General features: G+C 36.5%; 2 protein-coding genes across 14 annotated transcripts in view; one reads left to right on the forward strand and one right to left on the reverse strand.

Moving 5' to 3' along the window:
• LOC124273377 (cyclin N-terminal domain-containing protein 1-like) overlaps nt 1-21,764 on the forward strand; it is a 45,128-nt gene that overhangs the window by 9,552 nt on the left and 13,812 nt on the right. Inside the window, exons 8-9 of one of the 2 annotated variants that reach the window (XM_046708628.1) lie at nt 314-404; nt 1,095-1,513. In XM_046708628.1, coding sequence (XP_046564584.1) covers nt 314-404; nt 1,095-1,202 — 199 coding nt within the window. In that variant the 3' untranslated portion in view covers nt 1,203-1,513. Of the gene's footprint in view, nt 1-313; nt 405-1,094; nt 1,514-21,764 lie in introns of those variants that run through there. The other variant, XM_046708629.1, reaches the window with a different exon arrangement.
• Nucleotides 4,473-21,764, reverse strand: part of LOC124273374 (zinc finger protein rotund-like) — a 229,285-nt gene continuing 211,993 nt past the window's right edge. For 11 of the 12 annotated variants that reach the window (XM_046708615.1, XM_046708614.1, XM_046708625.1 and 8 more), the window contains 2 exons: nt 19,516-19,754; nt 4,473-15,843 (listed from right to left, as the gene is read on the reverse strand). In XM_046708615.1, coding sequence (XP_046564571.1) covers nt 14,893-15,843; nt 19,516-19,754 — 1,190 coding nt within the window. In that variant the 3' untranslated portion in view covers nt 4,473-14,892. The remainder of the gene's footprint in view (nt 15,844-19,515; nt 19,755-21,764) is intronic. The other variant, XM_046708616.1, reaches the window with a different exon arrangement.

The following is a 21,764-nucleotide window of genomic DNA, read 5'->3' on the forward strand; positions in this document are numbered from 1 at the left end:
AACACATAGTAATGTACAGTAAACTATGTTTAAAAATAACACACTTACAATGAACTGATGGATATAATGAACTGCTTATGATAGCCCCAAACAAAAATGCGTGAAATGGACACACGTTATATATGTTGTATATAGCTATTACCCTAAAACACAATAGTATAGTATGTTTTCATTCTTGACACCAGAGTGATTTATAAAATGTCTCTTGAAACAAATATCTCTTTGAATTCTGCTTTAATTTAAAACCGTTTGCACATGTTTGGGTTAGAATATTTATAACAGGATCATGCATAAACATTTTTGTGTCCCCCAGAGTATGTGAGATGGTGAGTGACATGTTGCTGCTGGGGACGGCAGTGATCACAGCCTCTGCGTTCATCATGGACATGTCAACCACGGACACGGTGAGTACCAGGGATCAAACCATCCCTGACTTGTCCTTGTTGTCCTTGTTCCCACTGCACTGGAACAGATGACACTGATACCATGCCAGACCCAACTGTTTCATAGATGTAATGAAACAACTTTTAAGATACATCTATTTTGTGCTGCCGCTATTGTTGTAGTGGCACACATGTTTATTTAGCTCTTGCTGTACATTGAAATGGCAATGTCTTTATACTAAGGTCTATCAAAAGCATGATACCTACCAAAGTATAGTACTTACCTACAGTAAACACTCCGTATCCTGGGTAAATAGTATTAATGAGGACAAGTGCCCCTAAAGTACGTCCCATGAAATTCCCGGCTGAAAATATGAACACATTAAACATGTGATGCTATCAGAACTCTGAAAAGGACATGTCATATTTTTTTTTGCAAAACTTTCAGAGTGTAGAAATGGAATGTTTTTAGTTACAGTTCTTTTGAACAATGTTTAGGCAATGACCTCATTATAAATGATCTTTACCCAACCATAAGCTAATGAATGGGTAAAAATCAAATGCTTCATAGACGGTGACTTAACATTTTCAGTGACAATGTCAGTTTGTATTTCTAGACATGGATAAAGATTTTGTCATAGCATGTAGTTAAAATTACTTCATGAAAATATTATATATGTTCAGTGTTGGACCTTCTGTTCAATTTTTCAGATTTTAGAGAATCTGTCTCTCATTACGAAAATTGTGAAAGATGAAATTGTGGACTTTGCCACCGTCATTGTGGAGGTTGTACAAGAAAACAAAAGCCACACCCCTTAAAGACATCAAACACTGGAACACAAGTGTGTTTCTTTTCAGAATTCTCTTAATTTTCAGTACAAACATTGATGCAGGTCATGTTTACACCATCACGTTTACATCATCCTGTGATAATGAAATTATTGTGATATTTGTGAAATGACGAAGTTGAATTTATTATTACAATATTATGTATATATATGTGTGCCTGTAATATCAAGGTGTACCTTTTCAACCCATAGAATGTCTCTGAGGATGCCTAATTGCAAACTAGTTGGTTACTAGTAAGTATGCATATATTTATATGTAATAAAGCTGAACTGTGAGGTTTACATAGTATTTTGCTTCTTGTTAGGAATGTGTAATACCTGCTTATGTTACATCCTATCTACTTTGAAAGTATCAGGCTTGATACCAATATCCATGTGAATTTGTTAACTAACCCCAGTGACTTTAGGACCTAGGTCACTAAGGTGTTTAGGTCAACATAAGCATCATTAAACTCTCAGGAACTAAAGAACCTTCATGGCGAGTTCACATGGTTGCTGTCCATGGTTGCTGGTAACTGTCCATTTGAAATGCTATGAGTGATGCTCCACCCTGTAGCTGCTGTGCTGGTTCAAATTTAACTGCCACCACAAGTGACCTGTAGAGATCAGATCAAGCTAAAGCAGTTTCCTGTCGAACCCTCATCCAAATACAGGCATTTCTGAAAGAAGCACATACTGTAGTGATTGTTTTAAGTAGCAATATTTTTCCAGTCATCCACTGAAAAATAAGCAGCAATGATGGAAGGTAGTGAGAAAATATGCCATGACAAACTATTATCCTAGTTATTTTTAAGCCAGAAAGCAAGGTATCATTCCGTCATTTTTGGCAACATCGCATCAATAATACAACGAAAAGTCACTCTAACAGCTATTGTGTTATTTCCCAAGTCCTTTACTATTAGAGCAGTTAATGGTAACAAACATTTTTCCTACTACCATGGCTTAAATATAGTCAGAGATAAGCCTTCATATGTAACACACTGACAATGGATCTGTAATTATTCTGAACATGTCCAGCATTCATCACAGCTGAAAGGTTTAGGGTCATATGCTTCGTTGTTGAATCTGGGAATCAGCAGAAACGTCACTGTTAACCAATGGGCATCACGTAGGCACTGGACTAGTAGATAAGTTGCCAGTCAAGCTTTAGAATAAGAGCTTCAAATCACCCTCGTTTCATTACTTCACATGTCAGTGAGTTAACTTTGCAATGTAGTTGTAGTATTTTCATCACATAGGGCTGAGGGTCATGTCTTTGCTTAGGTTTGGGACGTGGACTTTTCATGCTTCAAACATGCACTTAATTTTGTTATTATTTTGTTTGAAATTACATTTAATTAAATATTTCAAAGACAAACTCCACCTCATCAATCTCTGATTTCGTTATCTATTTTGATGGGTTTTGTCAAAGTCACAATTTGGTTTGTCCTGACTCATGTATTATATCTTTTCTCACCACAGTATGCCAGTCACTGGTTTGGTCTGTCCAGAGCATGAATTTTCACAGACTGCTGTGAAATTTTTGTCACAATACTTTCAACATTTCATTAGCATTAACTAGTGTTGGATACTTAGTATGTTCCATGCAGAAGAGACATATTTCATGATCAGCAGGATCTACAACAAATTAAGTACAAGTCATTAAGCCTTCTGCCCCTCAATGAATTTAGATCCTGTGTACATATACCAGTATAACCTCACACATAAACTCTCATATTAGATCATGCCATTTAGGTAATATATACAGGGTTTTATCCAATACGCAGAAATGTAGAGAACAGACACAGAAAATAATTCATTGTGTCAGAGGGACACACAATGTTATTCATTGTACCGACAACATATCTATGACGTTACGTGCATCATTTCATCCACCGATCCATATGATCAATTATTCATTCCAGCCTCTAAAGAAATTATCAAAATGTAGAGTTGTCTACCCCATTACTTCACATGACCCTCGTATTGCCTGCAAGGACCCCTAAAACTATTAGTTCCGGGACCCCCATGTTTGTGAGTCAAGGTAAAACCCTGCATATGCATTGTTAAATGACTGCTAACAGTTATCCTTACATAACTTGTACATAGGTTTGTAGTAGTGGTGGTCTGATTAATTGAAATAATCGAATATTGGTCGCAATGACTAAACGACTAAGCAATCGATCATGTTTTCTCATAATCGAACACAAACAATTTTGGAACACTTGTTTGCATTAACAATATTTCTTTCACACGGTTGGTTTTGTCTGTTACATTTCATGCGCACTACTAGCTCGTTCCAAATCATGATTGAATTATCTTTCCAAGTCATGATTGAATTTATGTTAAAGAGTCCAGGAAATATATGTTCCCAACATACCAGTCATCCTGTAAAGATGTGCAATTTGCTAAAAAAAACACCTGAAAGAACGACATGATTTTTTTTTTTTTTTGTGCATTAAGAAACATAACCAGGAAAATTTGATAAATGACGCCAACCAATTACTTTCGATGATTCATCGGTTTGTAATGAAGCAATCATCAATTATGAGATTTTAAACTATTCCCAACACTGGTTTGTAGTAAATGTCTTTCTGACCGTCGTGTGTGGAACCATCTACTCTCATTCTCAGTCACATTATAAGACTGGGATTGTTGAAGAACTCCACAAAGTCAACTCCTTCAGGTGGTATTTGGACATGTAGGGATAACCTCCATCCTTCCAATACCATGGCATCTTAAAATGTTTGCTTTGGTTGAGTTATCTTTGATGCATGATTAGGACCTTAGTGAAGATCCAGGTTAAAATTGTTCTTCAGCAACCCATCCCTATCATAGGAAGCGACTGAATGGGTTGAATGGTCAGGCTCACTTGACTTGCTTGATGCATGGCATTGTATCAAAATTGCTTAAAGAGATGTGCATGATGTCAATCACTGGATTGTCTGGTGCAGACTCAATGATTTACAGATTGCCATGTCATAGTTGTAAAATTGGTGAAGTCAGTGTTAAAAAAACAGACTGCAATAAAAGGTGATGCAAGTGTTTGGCAGCATGAGACTGTGGCCAGTTTTCCTGGTAAACCCAATAGGCCAGTCTGTGTAGGTATGGCGTCCATGCTTTCTGCAGTGGAAGCTCAGGTTTCATTCACCACACAATATTTCCCAGCCATTATGGTCATATGGCTGCTACACATGCTGGTTCTGACTTGTCCTGCTGGTGTGTAAAATGCTCCTTTGAACAAATAATGACAAAACAAAAATACATTTTCCAACTTTATTTTTTAACAAAGCTTCGATACAAGTAGCAATAGAAGACTGCCATAATTAAAACCACCAATAATAATTGTAATCAGGACCAATTAATTAGAAAGGCTACTTTTTAGAGTTGCTACCTTGGGCAACTTTCGGGGGAAAAGATGCGATGCTGTGTGAAGGAGCAATCTGAGAGAAAACACCCTCCTAGGTTTGGGAAGTGGACAACAGGTTAGGGTTCTGTCAGCACAGTTACTACAGACTTTACAAAAGGTAGATGGGTCTTAATGAAACGTTTTGAAATGAGTGGGAAAAGTATAGCAAGGTGCTTTCTTTAAAAGATACATTAAGATTAACATATGGCAAGTTTTGGGGTATTTTTCACTTGTAATATTTCATTAAAGAGACCTATTTTCAAAGTGATATTGTTGATTTTGATAAAATGTTTCATGATAAAAGATATATTTGAGAGTATTTCTATGAGAAACAATACATAAGAATCCTTCATTCATTTGCCAAACTTTTGAAGGGTATTTTCTCATATATTTTTTATTTATACAAGAAGAAAACAAAGGACAAGTAAAACAAACTATCCCAAAATTTATCACAATACGAACAATGAAAACCTTCCAAGCCGTTACTGTCAGCTAGCCTCTGCCTTCAGACTAGGACTGAAGAATCCCTTGAGAGGTTGCCAGTGAGTGAAAGAAGTATGTGAAGGCTCCCTTTACATTCACCATAATGATTCACCAAATGACCTTGTCTTTTACCTTGTCAAATACTTTGCGAATAATCAAATCATTAGCCAGGCAAAGAATTCCCATTGCTGGTCAATACAGAACAAACACTTGCATTTTTGTAAGTGTATTAATTCAGAATTATATTTGAACTTTCATGAATCTGATTCAAACGAAAAGTGTGTAAGGGGAGATCACTCTTCTGGGATAAGAGAATTGCAATACATCCAGTGGTGCTAAGGGCAAAAGAAAAGCACCAACAAGGTTTAGTCACCCCACAAACATGGCAGAGTGATATGGATGGATAAATAGTAATTAAAACGTCACAAAAAAAAAGAAGGAAAAAACACCTCCTCGCACATGGCTTCTCAGATTATGTGAGCAGGATAAGGCAGATGTATTACTTGACACAGAGTTTATTGTCCCGTGACTACAAGGACTACCCTACTGTTAGGCAGGGATATGTGTTTAGAATACCACAGGGGCTGCCAGATATTGAGTTGAACTCATTCCTAATTTCAAGAATCCTATGTGAACGCCATGCATCAACCTACGTTTTGAACGTTAAAAAGTACATTTTAACCTCTTGCATCCCAACCTTTCATGAAGTAGCCAAAGTGAACTTGAATACACGTTATGGTTTCTAGATGTCCATCGATATCCAGGACAAGCAGTACTTGACTAAATGGGTATGGTATGCTTGTTCCTGGGTATTGACGAGTTTACGCTGATGCATGTGCCCACATGAAATGCTCTCAAACTGACTGACACTACATGTACATTTACCTAGTAACATTGCTAATTTTACCCTCAGAAAGCTGGTTATAGTTTCCGTAAACTTGAAAGTAACATCAGTTGAAGGGAAGCATGCCTGCTATCCTTTTCCCATTATTTGCCTAAAACGCAACAATACATTGTATGATGTTCGAAAATTTCAAAATATCACTCGCAGTTCATGTCAGCTATCTTTGAGTCTAAACCTAAAAGAGACTAGTTTAATTTTTTTAAACTGGTTCATGTCCAGTATCAATTCCTAGAAGAAATGTGTGAAATGTAAACATTTTCTATTTCCATTTTGTTACAGTACACTGTATAGTTTATCAAAATATTGCACACATTTTTAAATTGATTGATTATGTATTCTTAAACACTTCACCAGTGTATGCCATTAACAGGACAGTTTCTGACAAAACTTTGATAAATCTGCTCTATTGCTGATAATATCACAAGACATGATGACATATTCAAGACATGACAGATGGCGACCTCATTTGGAGATGGCATGATGGAGATTTCTAGAAATCTACTGATAATCATGGAAACCATGGGAACCATGGCAACCGTTCCACTCCACTGTTTACAATTTGATGACATGCACCAAAACACTTGGGTCTCACTCAAGATTTCAAATACAATCCAACACCAACAAGTAGATATTTCATTTGGTCTAAATTTTGATTATCTGAATCAAGACATGTTTTGCATGCCAAGAACATGTATCCATTGTCATAGAATTGTGATTTATCAGGATTTTGTGGTTTCATTGGGTCAATGAGGATTTGATAATTACCTCTGACAATTACCAGTCAGTACTCTTTGGTAATCTTTTGAAAAAGATGTCAAGAAAGCAATAACGAAGACCTATGATATAAACCAGTATTGCCTGGTTATTACCACAAAGTTCTACAGAGATGCCATGTGGAAGATTTCCTGCTGAAACTGAAACATAAGCATTGTTAACAGGGCTATTTCAGCTGTCAACAGGCTTTGGTTAGAGTTAGAAAAATGGAATTTTAGTGAATGACAATATTCAAAATTTAATACTTAAGAAAATCTTTGTGGTTTTTTTTTCACATCCAGTTCTGAGTAAGTACAGATTATATATGATTTGCTTGTTGTCTACAGTACTTCATCTAAAAACAACACTTTGACAGACATAACTAACCACACCTCACAACCAAAGCCTGTTTTCAGAACAGGCAAACATAAGTGGCATCAGTTCTTAACATATCCTAGCAAATTCTCATTCATTCACACCATAACAACACCATTTTCCTGTAAAAGTGCAATTTTCACATCTTAATATATTTCAAAATAACCAACAAAAATATGGAAATTTGGTCAACTGTGTAATAACTCCTTATAAGGCTGTAATATGCATGGCTGTGACATCTACCCATGGGTTACTGTCGTGTCAGCTATGACATATACAATCTGTTACTGGACAATCTCTACGGTATGGTCATCTGTCACAGCCACGACTACAGCAGCAGTAAAACATGTATTGCAATGAAAACTATATAACATCCTCTGAGATTTGCAAAAGTTGCATTTAGGTTACTCCTAAATCGCAAACTAGAAAATATATAATTAGAATCATTTTGATGTAGTTCTTACTCCAAATGTAATCACATAAATTTGTTATATTACACAAACATTTGTCAGGATAACTGATTGCAACATTGAAAGTTATTTTCATACATAACACAATACTGGTGTAAATTTCAGCATTTTTCAGATAAGGTGAAAACAGCTATGCATATCCTTTCAGCTGTAATTTTTTAAACCCCATACGGATTTGAATAGCAAGTTTGATATTTAGGTTTAGGTTTTACATCTGCAAGAATCTTTTCTCACGAGATCCTGGATGAACTAACCGACTAAATTTTATCATGTTTCACATGAATGTAAAATTTTCCAAATCAATTTTCATATAATTCGCTGCCTTATGGATGTTAAACTCAGAACCTGTGACTGGAATGTGTTAGAAAGTTCCATGCATAGAAAATGTAAAGCTTGTTATATATGTCAGCACCTTGTACCATATGATGGGAAAAAATTGAGCTATTTCACAGACAAAACAACTGAAGCCGTCAGGGTTATGGGTTTACTGTCCTTCGATGACAGTGGCCCCAGTAAGTTAGAACGTACTGAGAGGAGACCAATGGAGGAACTGAGAGCAGTATTATCATCATACCTTGTCATCTTCAGAGTCAATATTCCTCATGTCCTAACCATTTCTTATATCACACTCCTGGCACTAATCAGATTTTGCTACCATCTTTCATGGGTAGAGTTATTGTCACAACCCTGATGGCTTCAGCTGTAACACCCCACCTATCGGTCAGTCATTCTCTGTCTCACATCGACCTTTCACCCACTCATTCATATTGCCCATTATTACAAACAGCAGTTGAGCCACTAGATGTTTTTCTTCTCCTTTGTTGCATTTATTGCCAACCGAACATTCTACTGGCCTTGCTAGACTCATCTATGTACTATCTTGTCTTGGCCATACACAAATGTTCCTAAAAACATCACATTTTGAATTTTGTTTTTATTCTGATTATCAAAAATATTTGTTATCCATTTTGTACAAACGAGTAATTAAGCAAGTAAGTAATTAACAATTATTATTTTCTCCTTTTTTATACACAGGATCCAGTTAACATATATCAATCAAGATTACTGTTGTCTTCATTCTATGATATATGTGACTCTGCTTCAAATTTTAAGGAATTTAAAAAATAGGAACTTGCTTTAATAAAATCAGGAATGGTTTCAGTGATGCATGAATATCTACCTATGCATCGATTGTAGGGAGACATCAAGCCACAAGCATTCATACCAGTCAAAATAATGCTCACTCTCTCATTCTACATAGTGACATCTCTGGACAATAATGATCTTCCTTGCAAAGTATATTGCAAAGTTGGTGATATCCTTTGGTTTCTGAACAGACAAAAATGTCCATGAAATTAATAACAAAAAATAGGCAGAAGGGGAAGTAACGGGAAAATAATTACGTTATAGTTATACCTGCATCTCTGAATACGAATTCTTTAAAATGAATTCTGCTCACAGCATTAGTTCTTTGCATACATGATAAGTGAGCATTTTTATACCCCTTTAATCAATTGGCTTTGGAAAATGTACAACTGCCAAGCATCTGTTTGAACACACATTAAGACTTTAAAGGCCCATGTAGGTGATATAATTCTGCATAGAGAATACCAGCTGATGTTGTAATGCTGTCTACTCCTGATTGCTGCCTCGTTGAGTTATACCATCGCCATGTACAATCATCAAGTAAAAACTTTTCGCAAAAAATGCACGGAAACGTTTTTCCCATGTTGTGCGAAAAAGATGTTTGTTTTTCTACATGAAATAAATGAAAATGTTTTCAAGTGCGAAAAAAAAAGAAAATGATCCAAGTTGATGAATGAATAGATGATGAAATCAGCAGATGAAAGGTTAACAAAAGACATGCTGCCTTGTTCATGTTGATTTCATCCATACTCTGCCTATCTGAACATGACAACTTCATTGTGCTTTATGTGTAGGGGAGAATGATTCATGCATACATTTTTACTTGTGTTTTAGAGTGATAATGAAATCTTGCTGTTCATATGTAGTTTGTTTTGAGTAATGATATCTTTTTATTTTTACCTTGATTTGAATAATGAATTGTCTTTATTCATTTAAAATTGAAATTTTGTTGTTCATTCATTATGGAATGATGAAATCTTGATACATCAGAAACAGTTTCACTAACTTTATAAATTTTAGAGAGTCTATTTTTACAAAAGTGTATTTTATCCCAATTAATTAACTGTAAGATAAAATAATTTAAAACAGATTGGGGTTGGGTTGGGGTTTTTTCATTTTAAAAAATGTAAATGTAATTGGTGTTTAAATGAATAATTTTAGATGTTTTATGTCAGTTTAGATATTAGATGATTTTACAGGTGCATCTAATAACCACTTTGAATTATCTCCCCTAGACCAGACAAGCCATACACTTTGGCATAGATTATTCTCAGTGCGTGAATACATTCAACCATATCATGAGCTAAATAAGAGTCTGATGCCACTCATTTTTGCCAAGTAGAGAAAAAAAGTCACCATCTACAAGATTTGTAAATGAAGGTGTATGAATCTGCTAGTAAAAGGCTTCACATCGTATGTATCCACTTAACTGAACTGACACAACTGTTAACAACAATGCAAGAACATGCACGTTCTGGTGCAGAAGAGACAATTTACACAGATAAAACACGGTGAATACTAACAGGAATTTGAAGTACACACATAATGATAAACAGAGTAGTTACTACTGTAATATAAGAAGTGTTTTCATAATAATCAGAATGAAGATACAAGTGCTGACAATGATAAAATATGGACTTGTATACGAAATGAACATCTCTCTGTATGGTATCTCACTTGACAGCACAATATTTTGTTCATCACACAAATATTCATTTACATTAGTACGTAATCACATACTCTCGGACAATCAGAAGAGTGCTGCAGTCCCATAGAGGGATTGTGGCTGTACACAAACGTTTGTGCATACAATATATCTAATATATCATAGTACTAGCATCTAAAAGACAATCCAGTTTCATTCCGGTTTCTTCGATCTAGGAATGACAATTTACTACACCATGTTACAAGGAATAAGGTTTAGACTGGACTATTGTCAAGTGTCAACTTTCATTTGTGGGTACATCATACAACTACATCATGACATCGGAAATATTTTTTTAGAGAAATTTTAACACAATTAATACATATTAACAAATAACAGTTATAGATTTGCCTCCCCTTTGCATCGGGTCGATCCAGACTGATAATTGTGTTAATAATCTACGTATGCACAATGAAATAGGTACAAGTAAATATTGAATTCTCTCCAGTGCAAAATCCTCAGTTGAGCATGCAAGAAAAACATCCACTTTTTAAGTGGTGTTGTTTCTAAGACTTGGGTCACGTGATATGATCACGATGTACCATCATACACAAGCAAAGGGGAGACAACTCTGATACAAGTAATGGGAAAGAGGTCACACACTGTAAGAACCTCCATATAACAGTTGATGCCGACCCAAACACAAAGGGAGGCGTAATGATAATAGTGATCACACTTGAAGACGATGGAAACAACAGGTATCGTTAGTACAACAGCATTTACATGTATACATAACCAAGCCACAACCTAGTAACTGTACAGTACATAGTTATCAATATCGTTGTCTTCGGAATACCAGATACAGATAAGGAGTAAGAAAACTTAATAACCAGTAAACAAACATCAATCCTTACTAAATGAGCATACATGTTTAACATAGCAATCCCATGATTTTCCCATCATGCCTTGTGATAACAAATTAAAGCCTCGTTAGAGACAACCAATTCAAATTAATGATCTGTAGCAGTTGACGGTAACTAAGGCCCCCATAATTTTGTCAGCTTAGAAATAACTTACAATAGCTGCCTTTTTGCCCTATCAACTCTTTGGGTAGTTTGTAGTTCTTCATCAGTGACTGCAGCCAATTTGATTGCCTGCAATCAGTGTATCATTCTTCAGACAAACACTCATAAAATCATCAGAAACAGCGCTTTCACACCCAATTTGATTGGGTTAGCTCCCCTGTACGATGAAAATATATTATTTTAGAGGGGACGCAAAGGGGCGAAAAGGGAGATTGTCAACCTTAAAAATTGAAAAGCTGATGAAACATGAAAATGACAAGTTGAAAACTCAACCAGCAAATTTAAATACCTAATGAAAAATGTAAGCAACTGGTTCATGCAGAGAGGCTTAGCTGGGAATGGTAGAGGAACAATGTGTCCGAGCATCTCAGATGTCGGACGCACATGAAAAACTTGCACAAAACATTTCCTAATGAATGACTAACTAAACATATACCTGTTTTAACATATTGGTAACAAATATGAACATATTTGTTGTGTTGTTTACACTTGTTATTCACTGTTCTTAAACTAATATCAGAAATGTACCCAATTATTTAGATATTAACATCACTTAAGGGAAATCCAACGTATCGTATACAGTATAGGAACCATTACAAAATGTTCACAAAAATTGTAAATGACCTTTTTAATTTTAATATACAAAGAAATATTATTATTTCAAATGAATTGCCGGATAATAAGAATGAAATTCAGGTTTGAATGATGTTTAAGAAATTGTTTAAAATATAGATGTTTAAAAAGGATTCTTAGCAATTGTACTGGTCTATTCATAGAGAAATAACACATTCATAACAACATATTACCATTCATCTACATGGCGAGAACAGAAAATGTATTTACGTGGTAGTACACGTTATAAATGCGTCAATATTAGCACATGAATCAATGTGTTTTAATATGAGCAACATATATGCCATTTAAACAACAAATTTGATGAAACAGGTTCTCTACTTTCAAAAATCTAGCTGCTAATAAAGAAAGGGTTTGTAAAGGACAAGCTATTTTGGTGTGTGATGTTTTAGAGTTTCTGTTTCTTAAAGTAACATTAAGAAGAAATATTTCCAACAGCAAATTGCAAAATAGTGTAAATAGTTTGATAAAGAGATTACTGGCGCCAAATGTTATGAGATGTGGAACTCTTGAATAATTCAAGAAAAAAACAGAGAGAACTGGAACACACCACAATAGTCTGTGGTAGACTGGGAAACATGCACAGGCGTGACATATCCATATAAGCAGCTCTGAAGAAAATAGTAATTAATTTTACTACTTTGTTTTGCACTCTCCCAAACTGACAAAGAAAATAAATATCATAATTTAAATAATTTCTTCATGTAATTGCAACATTGGTATAAACCGATTTAATACTCTAGGTATTCTGAAGTTACCTGGAGGAAAGTGCTTCTTTGTGACATTAATTACAAACATTTGTTTTTCTTCAGGCCCAAACCTTCTCAAAGTGTCAGTAAACAAAAGAAATGTAAGACCTTGTATGAATCTAAAGCTATTATCTTTACAAGATCTGAATGCAATTTCCTCCAGAAAACTTGAAAATGTCAGCCATTTTCTAATTTATCTACAAATGTTCTACACAATGACATTAACTCCAAGGTGCAACTATATCAATTCATAGTGAGGGCCCTATTGTGAAAGTAAGGGGCCCTGAATATAGATATGTAGGTAAAAAGTACTTTACATCTACAAATGAAATGATGAGCATTTGAACACATTGTAATACAAGAGATCAGAGTAACATGTCTTGTTTCTAAGAAACACAGCACGCATGTTTGTGGGAAGTGTTCAGCGACCATCACCAGACTGAACAACAAAGGTCAAGGACAGATGTAACTGAACCTCATGGTGTCCAAATTTGGTTGAGAGGCACGGAATCGGGAACATAACAAAACTTGGTTCTGAATTCAGAATTCTGTTACCTTTTTTGAATTTGTTACAAATTCATACAAAAATTACCTTTGGATACACCTATAGGATGCAGCATCATAATTTCACTGAGCAATGAACATAACTTGAAAAGAAACATGAAATTTTTGTACATCATTCCCAATAGTGGGATATATGTCTGATAGAATCAGGGGTGAGTTCTGTTTATAGAGTTAGCAGGCATTAAATGCCTGTATGACATAAAATACAACCAAACCTTGTTGCGCTCTACAATCAAGCTGTTTAATGATTCAGCCCATAATGTTAAAAGGAAAAAAAACACTTTCACATGTGGAACCTCATAATGAAATCGTGAAAAAATGATAATTCTGTTTGCATTTTTAATAGTCCTTGTCAGCCATATCCATGGCAATGTCAAAATGATAATGACTTTTGTAAAAAGACACATAAACAATTAAACAGCGTTTTCAACTGTGAAGGATTTTTCAACTTGTTCTCATAACGGTTGTGAAAGCAAGCTCAAGCAAATTGTCAAATATTTCTAAATTCTTGTTAAAGTGATTATTTGTGACATACAGGCAATGACTTCAAAACGACAATAACGTTGTCAGTATGTTAACCATCATGGAATCTCCTCCCACCAACCTCTATAATACTGACTATATCAGCACAACAAGGTTTCTGTTCATACAAGTTACATGCAGACAACACGAAGTGCTTCAGAAGCAGGTCCTATCTAAAGGATGATGATATTCATCAAAGCTAAACAACTCAATAATAAGGACATGATTTATAATCTAACACACAAGACAGCTGCAGATCCTGCACAATAGAAACAGTGTCATTTACACACAAAAGTCAAGTCACTAAAATAATCATCATAACAAACAATGTTCAATCTGCCACTGGTAAGAGTTGGCAAGATACAGGTCCAGAAAAAATCCATTTGGAAAAAATTGTACATCAGTTTCGCTGGATATTTTCTCAGGAACATTGGGAAGAAGCAATTGATGTAGTTTTAAAAACAATCAAAGTTTTAAATTTCCTTATAATACAACATTTAATATGCAGTGGCACTAAGTCAAACATTCTTTGAAATATTACAATCTCAAGGCAGAAATATTTACAGTTCAAAAGTCAATCTCATGGTTTTAAACTTACATAAGGAAATTTGTTTGTCATTTGGTTTGGATGTTTTAGGGATACTCTTCTATCAAGCAATGCTAATCTAAAATCCTTCTTCCACAACCTTCAGTGCTCGTCGTTGTAGGATCTGGGAAGAAGAATGTTAGATTGATGTCATGAACATCATGGCAACTTCTGGAAAATACAGTTGTAAAATATGTAAGTGACACATGTACCCCAACTGCATGTCCTATGCCATTTAAAGACCACTGACGCCAAGTACATATTATATAAGACATGCGGTCATAACCAGTGGCAGAGAAGTAATCAGGATGACGTCATACCATCTGATACATGTCTACCTTGCTACTGTATTAGCAAATCATGTGAGTCGAGACCCGCTTGTGCATGTTGGCGTAAAGCTGGGCATCTGCTGAGAAGCGTAATTCTTTATGTGCTGCAGACTCAGTAGACTGTTGGCAATCATACTGTCTCGTGTAGTCATGGGTACGTTCAGGTTCCTTTCTGGAGGATCTGATTTGCGGAATCCAATTGGATCATATGGGAAGTAGCGTGGAGATGTCATCGATGATATGTGCGGGAGAGGAGAGCTAAGACTATTTGAGCTTAGGCTAGGGCCATAGGGATAGCTTGAGTTGGAGCTGCTGCTGACGTTGGGACCGAACTGTGGCAGCGGCATGAATGCAGATGATACGCTCTTGCTGCAGGCGCCACCTACATGTCCATCTTGTGAAGACTTCTCGGACATCCGGCCATAGTCTCGATCAGCGGGATCCAGGGGTTCAGTTTTGATTGGTCGTGGCGCCACTTTATGACTTTCATTAGAATGCTTAGCCATGTGCCGAGTCAGGTATGTCTCTTGCGTGTAGGATTTGCCGCATATATGACATATGTGAGTCTTGAGATGTTTAGTGTCCGAGTGCTTGGGAATATGATCGCGCAAACTCTGTTCATCAGCGTAGCACTTGTAGCAAGAGTTACAGCGGTACGGCTTGTCGGTCATGTGTGATCTCGAGTGAGATTGCAGGTTGGAGAGTTGTGAAAAGGCCTTCCCGCAGCCTGGATGCATGCATTTGTACGGCTTCTCTCCAGTGTGGGTGCGGATGTGCTGCTGAAGGTGTGAAAGCTGCGTAAACTTGCGTTCACAGATCTCGCATTTGTACGGCTTGATCCCTGTATGAATGCGGTTGTGCTGCGATAAATATGACGAGTTAGCGAAGCATTTTGAGCAAGTGGGACATTTGTAAGGCTTAGGGTCCTGCTTGTGAATCTGTTGGCAGTGGATCAGCATATCAGATTTGGTATTGAAGATCTGGAAAAAAAAACAAGAAAAAGTTTCAGGACATGTTAAACACTGATGAACTCAGTTATTCTGAAACAAAGGACTTGTTGAAGTCAAGTGCTCCTTGAACCTGCTCATAAACATTGTGGCTATCATTAAATCGTTTTCTGTGCGGAAGAAATCAAATGGCTGGACTCCCTCTCTGGAATTTTATCCATAAGATGCAGAAAAGCCTGAATTGAATGTTTTTAGAATTTGGAAATCCGTCCATGCACAGAAAAATCACTCATAGACACACACACAATGAATTATTTTGGTTAAACAGATACCCTCATCACAATTCCTGATAATGGGTCCTGGTTCCAAATACCCATAGATTTCTTGGGATCCACAGAAAATTACCATCTTTTGAGATCAGTAATTGATGAGCACAATTAGTTATCTGTTTCTAGTGATTGATGGCTTTGCATGTGATCATGCCTTCTGTGTAGAGGACAGGAAGTTTTTGAAGAAACTCACAAGAAACACGATTTCTAAAAAACAGCTTGAAATCAGAATTGTTTTCTATTCCATTTAAACAACATTTGTGCTATATCAAAATGCCCCAGACACATGATAATTTTGCAATGTTTCTTAAATGTAAATTACAAGAACCTTATAAAAATAGTTTGATTTGTTCACTTGCAATATGTCTGCCATGGCAGCCATGTTGATAAATCTGATACTGACTATAGAGAACAACAATTTTCCAAGATGCAATAAACATCATAACAATAGAAACTATTATTTGTGTAATCAGTTTTAGCATGGGTCTTGAAGGGTGATAAGGAAAATATATTGTCTGAATGAAAGACTTCCTTCACAGCTGACATATCCCCTGAGACTGCTCACGATATCCCTGACTAATGACAAATACCATATTTATTATCAGGGTTTCATCAAAAGCCAGTGACCATACTACCATTATGTTCATCAATCACTTGAGAACAGAAAAATACACAAATAGCATAAAAAATATGGTCGTAAATTACGTGAAAAGCAAATTATATAGTTGAAAAGTAAAGATAATCATAAAGTCATTCGCTTTCCACTGTATTTCTTTACCCATACATGACAGGGGAGAGTAATACGATCTAGTTTCAGGTCAGAGCAGGCTTTACTATTAAAACTTCAAAATGTAACTGCATGCTTTTGGCCATTGCCTCATGGGGCTTAGAGCTTCCAAACTTTTAACAAGATCGCACATCTGGAAGATATGCTGATAAAAAAAGCTGCAAAAAATGGCAACCTAAAATAAACAGAGCAGTTAATTTCACAAGTGAAAGCTCCCAGCTTGGACGAGTGTTATGTAACATTGAAATTTTGTCGGCAACCCTTCAGCCCAGATGGCAAAACGTTCAAACAAATAAGACGGCCATTTTCCCGAATCGTATTAGTCTTGACTACTGACACTGAAGAGGTGACACCAACGATGGACGGACGAATTTAACAAATTTCCGTCTGCCAAAACAAGACATAGAGGCAAATTGGTGTATAACATTACCATAGTCACTCATTCAGTTCAAAGCTCCCTCGCCCGACATAATATCCCTGGTCGTCAGCCAAAATAAACATTAGATAGAGGCAGAATTTTCCTTGCCAAACTTTTTCTTTTCCAAAATAATCAGACATTCCAGTAACTGCAGGTTTTTCTCTGAGTTTTATCAGTCGTCAGTCGACAAGAGACAATATTATGATGATACCACACTCATGACCGCATGAAACTTTTATTTTCAGTTATCACCATGCTAGCTTTCTCAGACAGCCATATGAACACAGACTGTGACTTGCAGATAGCAAGGAATTGGTTTTCCGTATTTTATGCATTTTTAAAATGGCTTATGCTGTTATTTTTTCTGTAGAAGATTAATTTTTTCAATCAACCATCACTCATTCTCTCTATTTTCTGTAGATATACCACATATCAGGGTTATTTCTCCATGCTGAAAACTAATAGCCTGAACAGAGATACCGACCAGTATTAGAAACCCAACAGTAAAGAACATCTGTCCTAGCAACAAGCAATGGAACAGCCACAAAACCTCTTCGCTGAGCATCAAGAAATATTCAACCATTAAACACACAAAGAAATATTCAGCCAGTAAGCACAGCTTATAGTGCCCATCTTTTTGACAAAGATTTTCCTGTTTGTAAACAATTCACTGAACAACAAGAAATATTCAACCAGTTAGCACACAAGCCTATAGTACCTTTTTTTGACAAAGATTTTCCTGTTTGAAAACAATTCTTTAAAAGTAACTTTTCAGTACAATATTTTTCAAGACAATTACATAAAAAACATCCATCTCAATTAGGTTTCAACTAATACAATTGTTGGTTTGACACCGTATTCGGCAATTCTATTGCTACATAACAGCAACCTGCAAAGCAGTCGAGTCTGGAACAAGGGCACCAGTGTCGGCATCATATCCAGGCAATACGGTTGCTATGGCAACCAGCCAGGTTACTTCCAACGTTGCCCCCCTTTCCAGTACAGTTCTTGTATAGCATGAGTACAGGGGAGCTATAGTCTCAAAACAAAGGGATTTAGCAAAAAAAGTTATGTTCAGAATTTTATGGATTACTGGAGTTGTTACAATTCGCACACATATTTGGTGAATCAAATGGTATCCCTTCCTGAATTCAGTCCATTTCCATGGTCATTAGAATGGAATATAATCACAACTGCTTTAGAGAACAAGTGTTTTTTAGCTTGCAACTGTTTGTTATTTATTACAGTTATATGAACAAAATAGAAAAAAGTACACCATGTGTCACTTTGCCAAGGAGATTATGGTGCTGTCAACAAAAACATTAGGCAATAAGCGGTAATTTTTTGTGATAAATTAACCACTGTCAGTCAAACCATGTTATATCATTTATTTTGTTATTGTTTCACTGAATAAATAATACATCAACTAATGACTCGATATTGAATTTGGAATAGATATTTGTATTCATTAGCACTTATTCGCGATACATATCGCAATCATCTCCAAGTGTGTTCGTTGCAGCCCTAATGATTACATGATGAATCTATGTTCAAACTAACAGCAGCTGGACAATATCCCTATTAATCATCATGATAGAAAATAATGTCTTTCTTTGGAAATGATCTGTATGTCTTTTGAATATAATGTTAATTTTTGTTTTTTAATTTTACTAAAAACCAACTTCCTGGATATCAGTAAACCTATCCATGTGTTTTACATGCAGCACTATCTGTTTTGAATTTCTCAGATGATTCCATCGATGCCATTAGCTACTTCGGTAGCTGAAATATCAGTCTTTAACAATAAATTTTGTTTTACAACCTTGCTTGTTTTTCTATCTGTTCTGAACAGTGAAAACCTAGTAGAGATGAGAAACCATACCATGCTTGCATTAAGGAACAAGTTTCTGGAAGAGTTTATTCTACCTCCTCTAAGCAAGAATACCAATTCCCCATCTGTCATAAGAAATACCATAACAGTGTCAGAATGACCTCCCAGGAAGACCTACCCCTTGCGGTGATCTGACTGGTTTCAGTTTAATACCCACATTTACTGATGCTCACAGTATTGACCACTGGTTTGTCCCAGATTCAAATCTGCTTTGAAAGTTGCTGTCAGATAGCTAAGGTTGCTGAATAAGGTGTTGAAGCCCACCCATTCACTGACTCACATTGGGAACCGATTGCCCGTTGTACTGTACCTGGTCACACATCTTGCATTGGTAGGTCTTCCCGGTCCGATTGGGCTTAACAGGTTGTGGCACAACAAGGGGCGTGTTGGGGGTGTTGGTGGGCGTGGATGTGTTACTGAGGCTGCCTGTACTACTGCCACGCCCAAAACTCCCCGTGCTGCTCGCGCTCGCTCGATGGATGTCCTGCCCGTGGTTGATTCCATCATGGCCAAGACCTCCTGAAAACAGAACACAGAGACTTTAGGGTTGAAGCAACTAAATAGTAACAAAAGTTAAAAGATAACATCAAAGAAAATATTTTGAATGAGGGTGAACGCTTAGGTTTCCAGGATGGTGGGTGGATGTTGCCCCTGCATTCAGCTGAAAGGGAAGCAGATATTCAGAAAAACTGACTGATGGAACTTGTCAAACTAAGATGGAAGTTGATATTTTCCCCCAGGAATGGAAACATGTGTTGAGAAGCAGGTCCCTAGTAGACATTCAAGAAGTTTAAAGTCACAAGATATGCAATGTAGTGGGTTGAAAGAGGAATTTAAGATGTATGGTTCACTGAAATGGTTACAAAATGTGTTGACAAAACCTATTTAAAAATAAACCCGGGTTACGTGTTGAGTTGTTTGATTTGATTGAAGGAGAGGCCCATGAAAACAACACACTTCTGCTTCCACTGATTTCCCCGTGACCTGCATTTGTATTCATGGTTTAAGACAGGTGCACCTGAACTGAAACTCTCCTCTTAATTGTCATGGTCAAATGTTTCTATAATGGTAGATTTTGATGAGATATTTCACTGATAACCCTGGGGTGGTGGGGTAGCCTAGTGGTTAAAGCGTCCGCTTGTCATGCTTAAGATCCAGGTTCGATTCCCCACTTGGGTACAATGTGTGAAACCCATTTCTTGTGTCCCCTGCCATGATATTGCTGGAAAATTGCTAAAAGTGGCATAAAACTCACTCACTGATAACCCAGCAATAAGTGGGTACCTGGGAGAGATATGGAAATTTCTGCAAATGATGTGTCTGATGTCTCAAGTAACAACAATGGGTCCTCCTGTGTCAGTATACACCAAAATACTTCATACAGTTAAACCAACAAACACGGGGACAGTGTTCCATGTTAATGTTGGTGTTTAGTCACGCAGTCAATGGTACAGGCTCAATTATTTATGGATACAATATTACTGACTGCACGCCAGCATTCCACCCTAACATGGATCATTGGTCTTGCAGTCAATACTCAAGGATTTAAAGGCTGAAATATTGCTGTCTGACATTAAACATCATTCTCTTGATGAATTTATCAGCACCTAAATGGAACTGTTTTATCATGCACACATTTTATTTATTTTCACCCAAAGTCAAGCAATGAGTATCAAATCAGACACACTTAGAAGTGATGTTTCATATGTTCATAATAAGATGATATATTTTCTCGGTATCCATTGATACCAGTGAAAATAGAAACTCCAAGTAAATGTCAACAACACATCTAATCCAGTTGAAAGAATGTATGGATCATATAACTCATCATCATTTACAAACAAGAAAAGTTTTCACAGTAAAGAACCATTCCATTTCGTCACGCTTTTAATCTTCGTTGGTTTTATATATCAGTTTCATATGTTGCCTCTATATAATAATAGACCCATCACCACATTTAATCAGTTAACGTGTATTAGGTTAACGTAATGAATTACGCAATCACAGTAATCAGGCAAAATGCAAGCATATGTGCTTCAAGTAAACTAGCACAGTCATCGACTCAATGATGTACTTGAGCATAATTAAATTGCAACGCCACTGGGCCTTAAGTGGCAATCGAATCATTAGTGGCGAGCGCACACGGGATATCTGCTGTAGTTCTCCATCGCTCATATCTACTTACGGGGTTTAATGCAGAATACATTAACACTGCAACCCCAAGATAATTCCAACTGATCCTAAGAAGCAATCTGTCGACTTTCACCATTTTCTGTGCGCGTCTCACGAACACACACGTTGCATCAGCTATCCTGCGGTATGGTTTGATTGAGACAGACTTTTTTACTGCGAGTAAACGGGGGATTAAAGAGGGTTTCAAGGGCGTGATTGCTTTGAAGAAGTGTGTTGAACATCAAACTTGGGTAGACCTTTTTCAAGCCTGCGGTTACTCTAACGTAAATATTCCTAAGAAATATTTTAGGCATTGTCAAAGTGACCCCATCCCTGAAGCTGACCAGTGTACAACCT

The sequence above is a fragment of the Haliotis rubra genome, unplaced genomic scaffold, assembly GCF_003918875.1.
Source record: "Haliotis rubra isolate DU_JTF1 unplaced genomic scaffold, ASM391887v1 Scf18, whole genome shotgun sequence".
NCBI classification, from domain to species: domain Eukaryota; kingdom Metazoa; phylum Mollusca; class Gastropoda; order Lepetellida; family Haliotidae; genus Haliotis; species Haliotis rubra.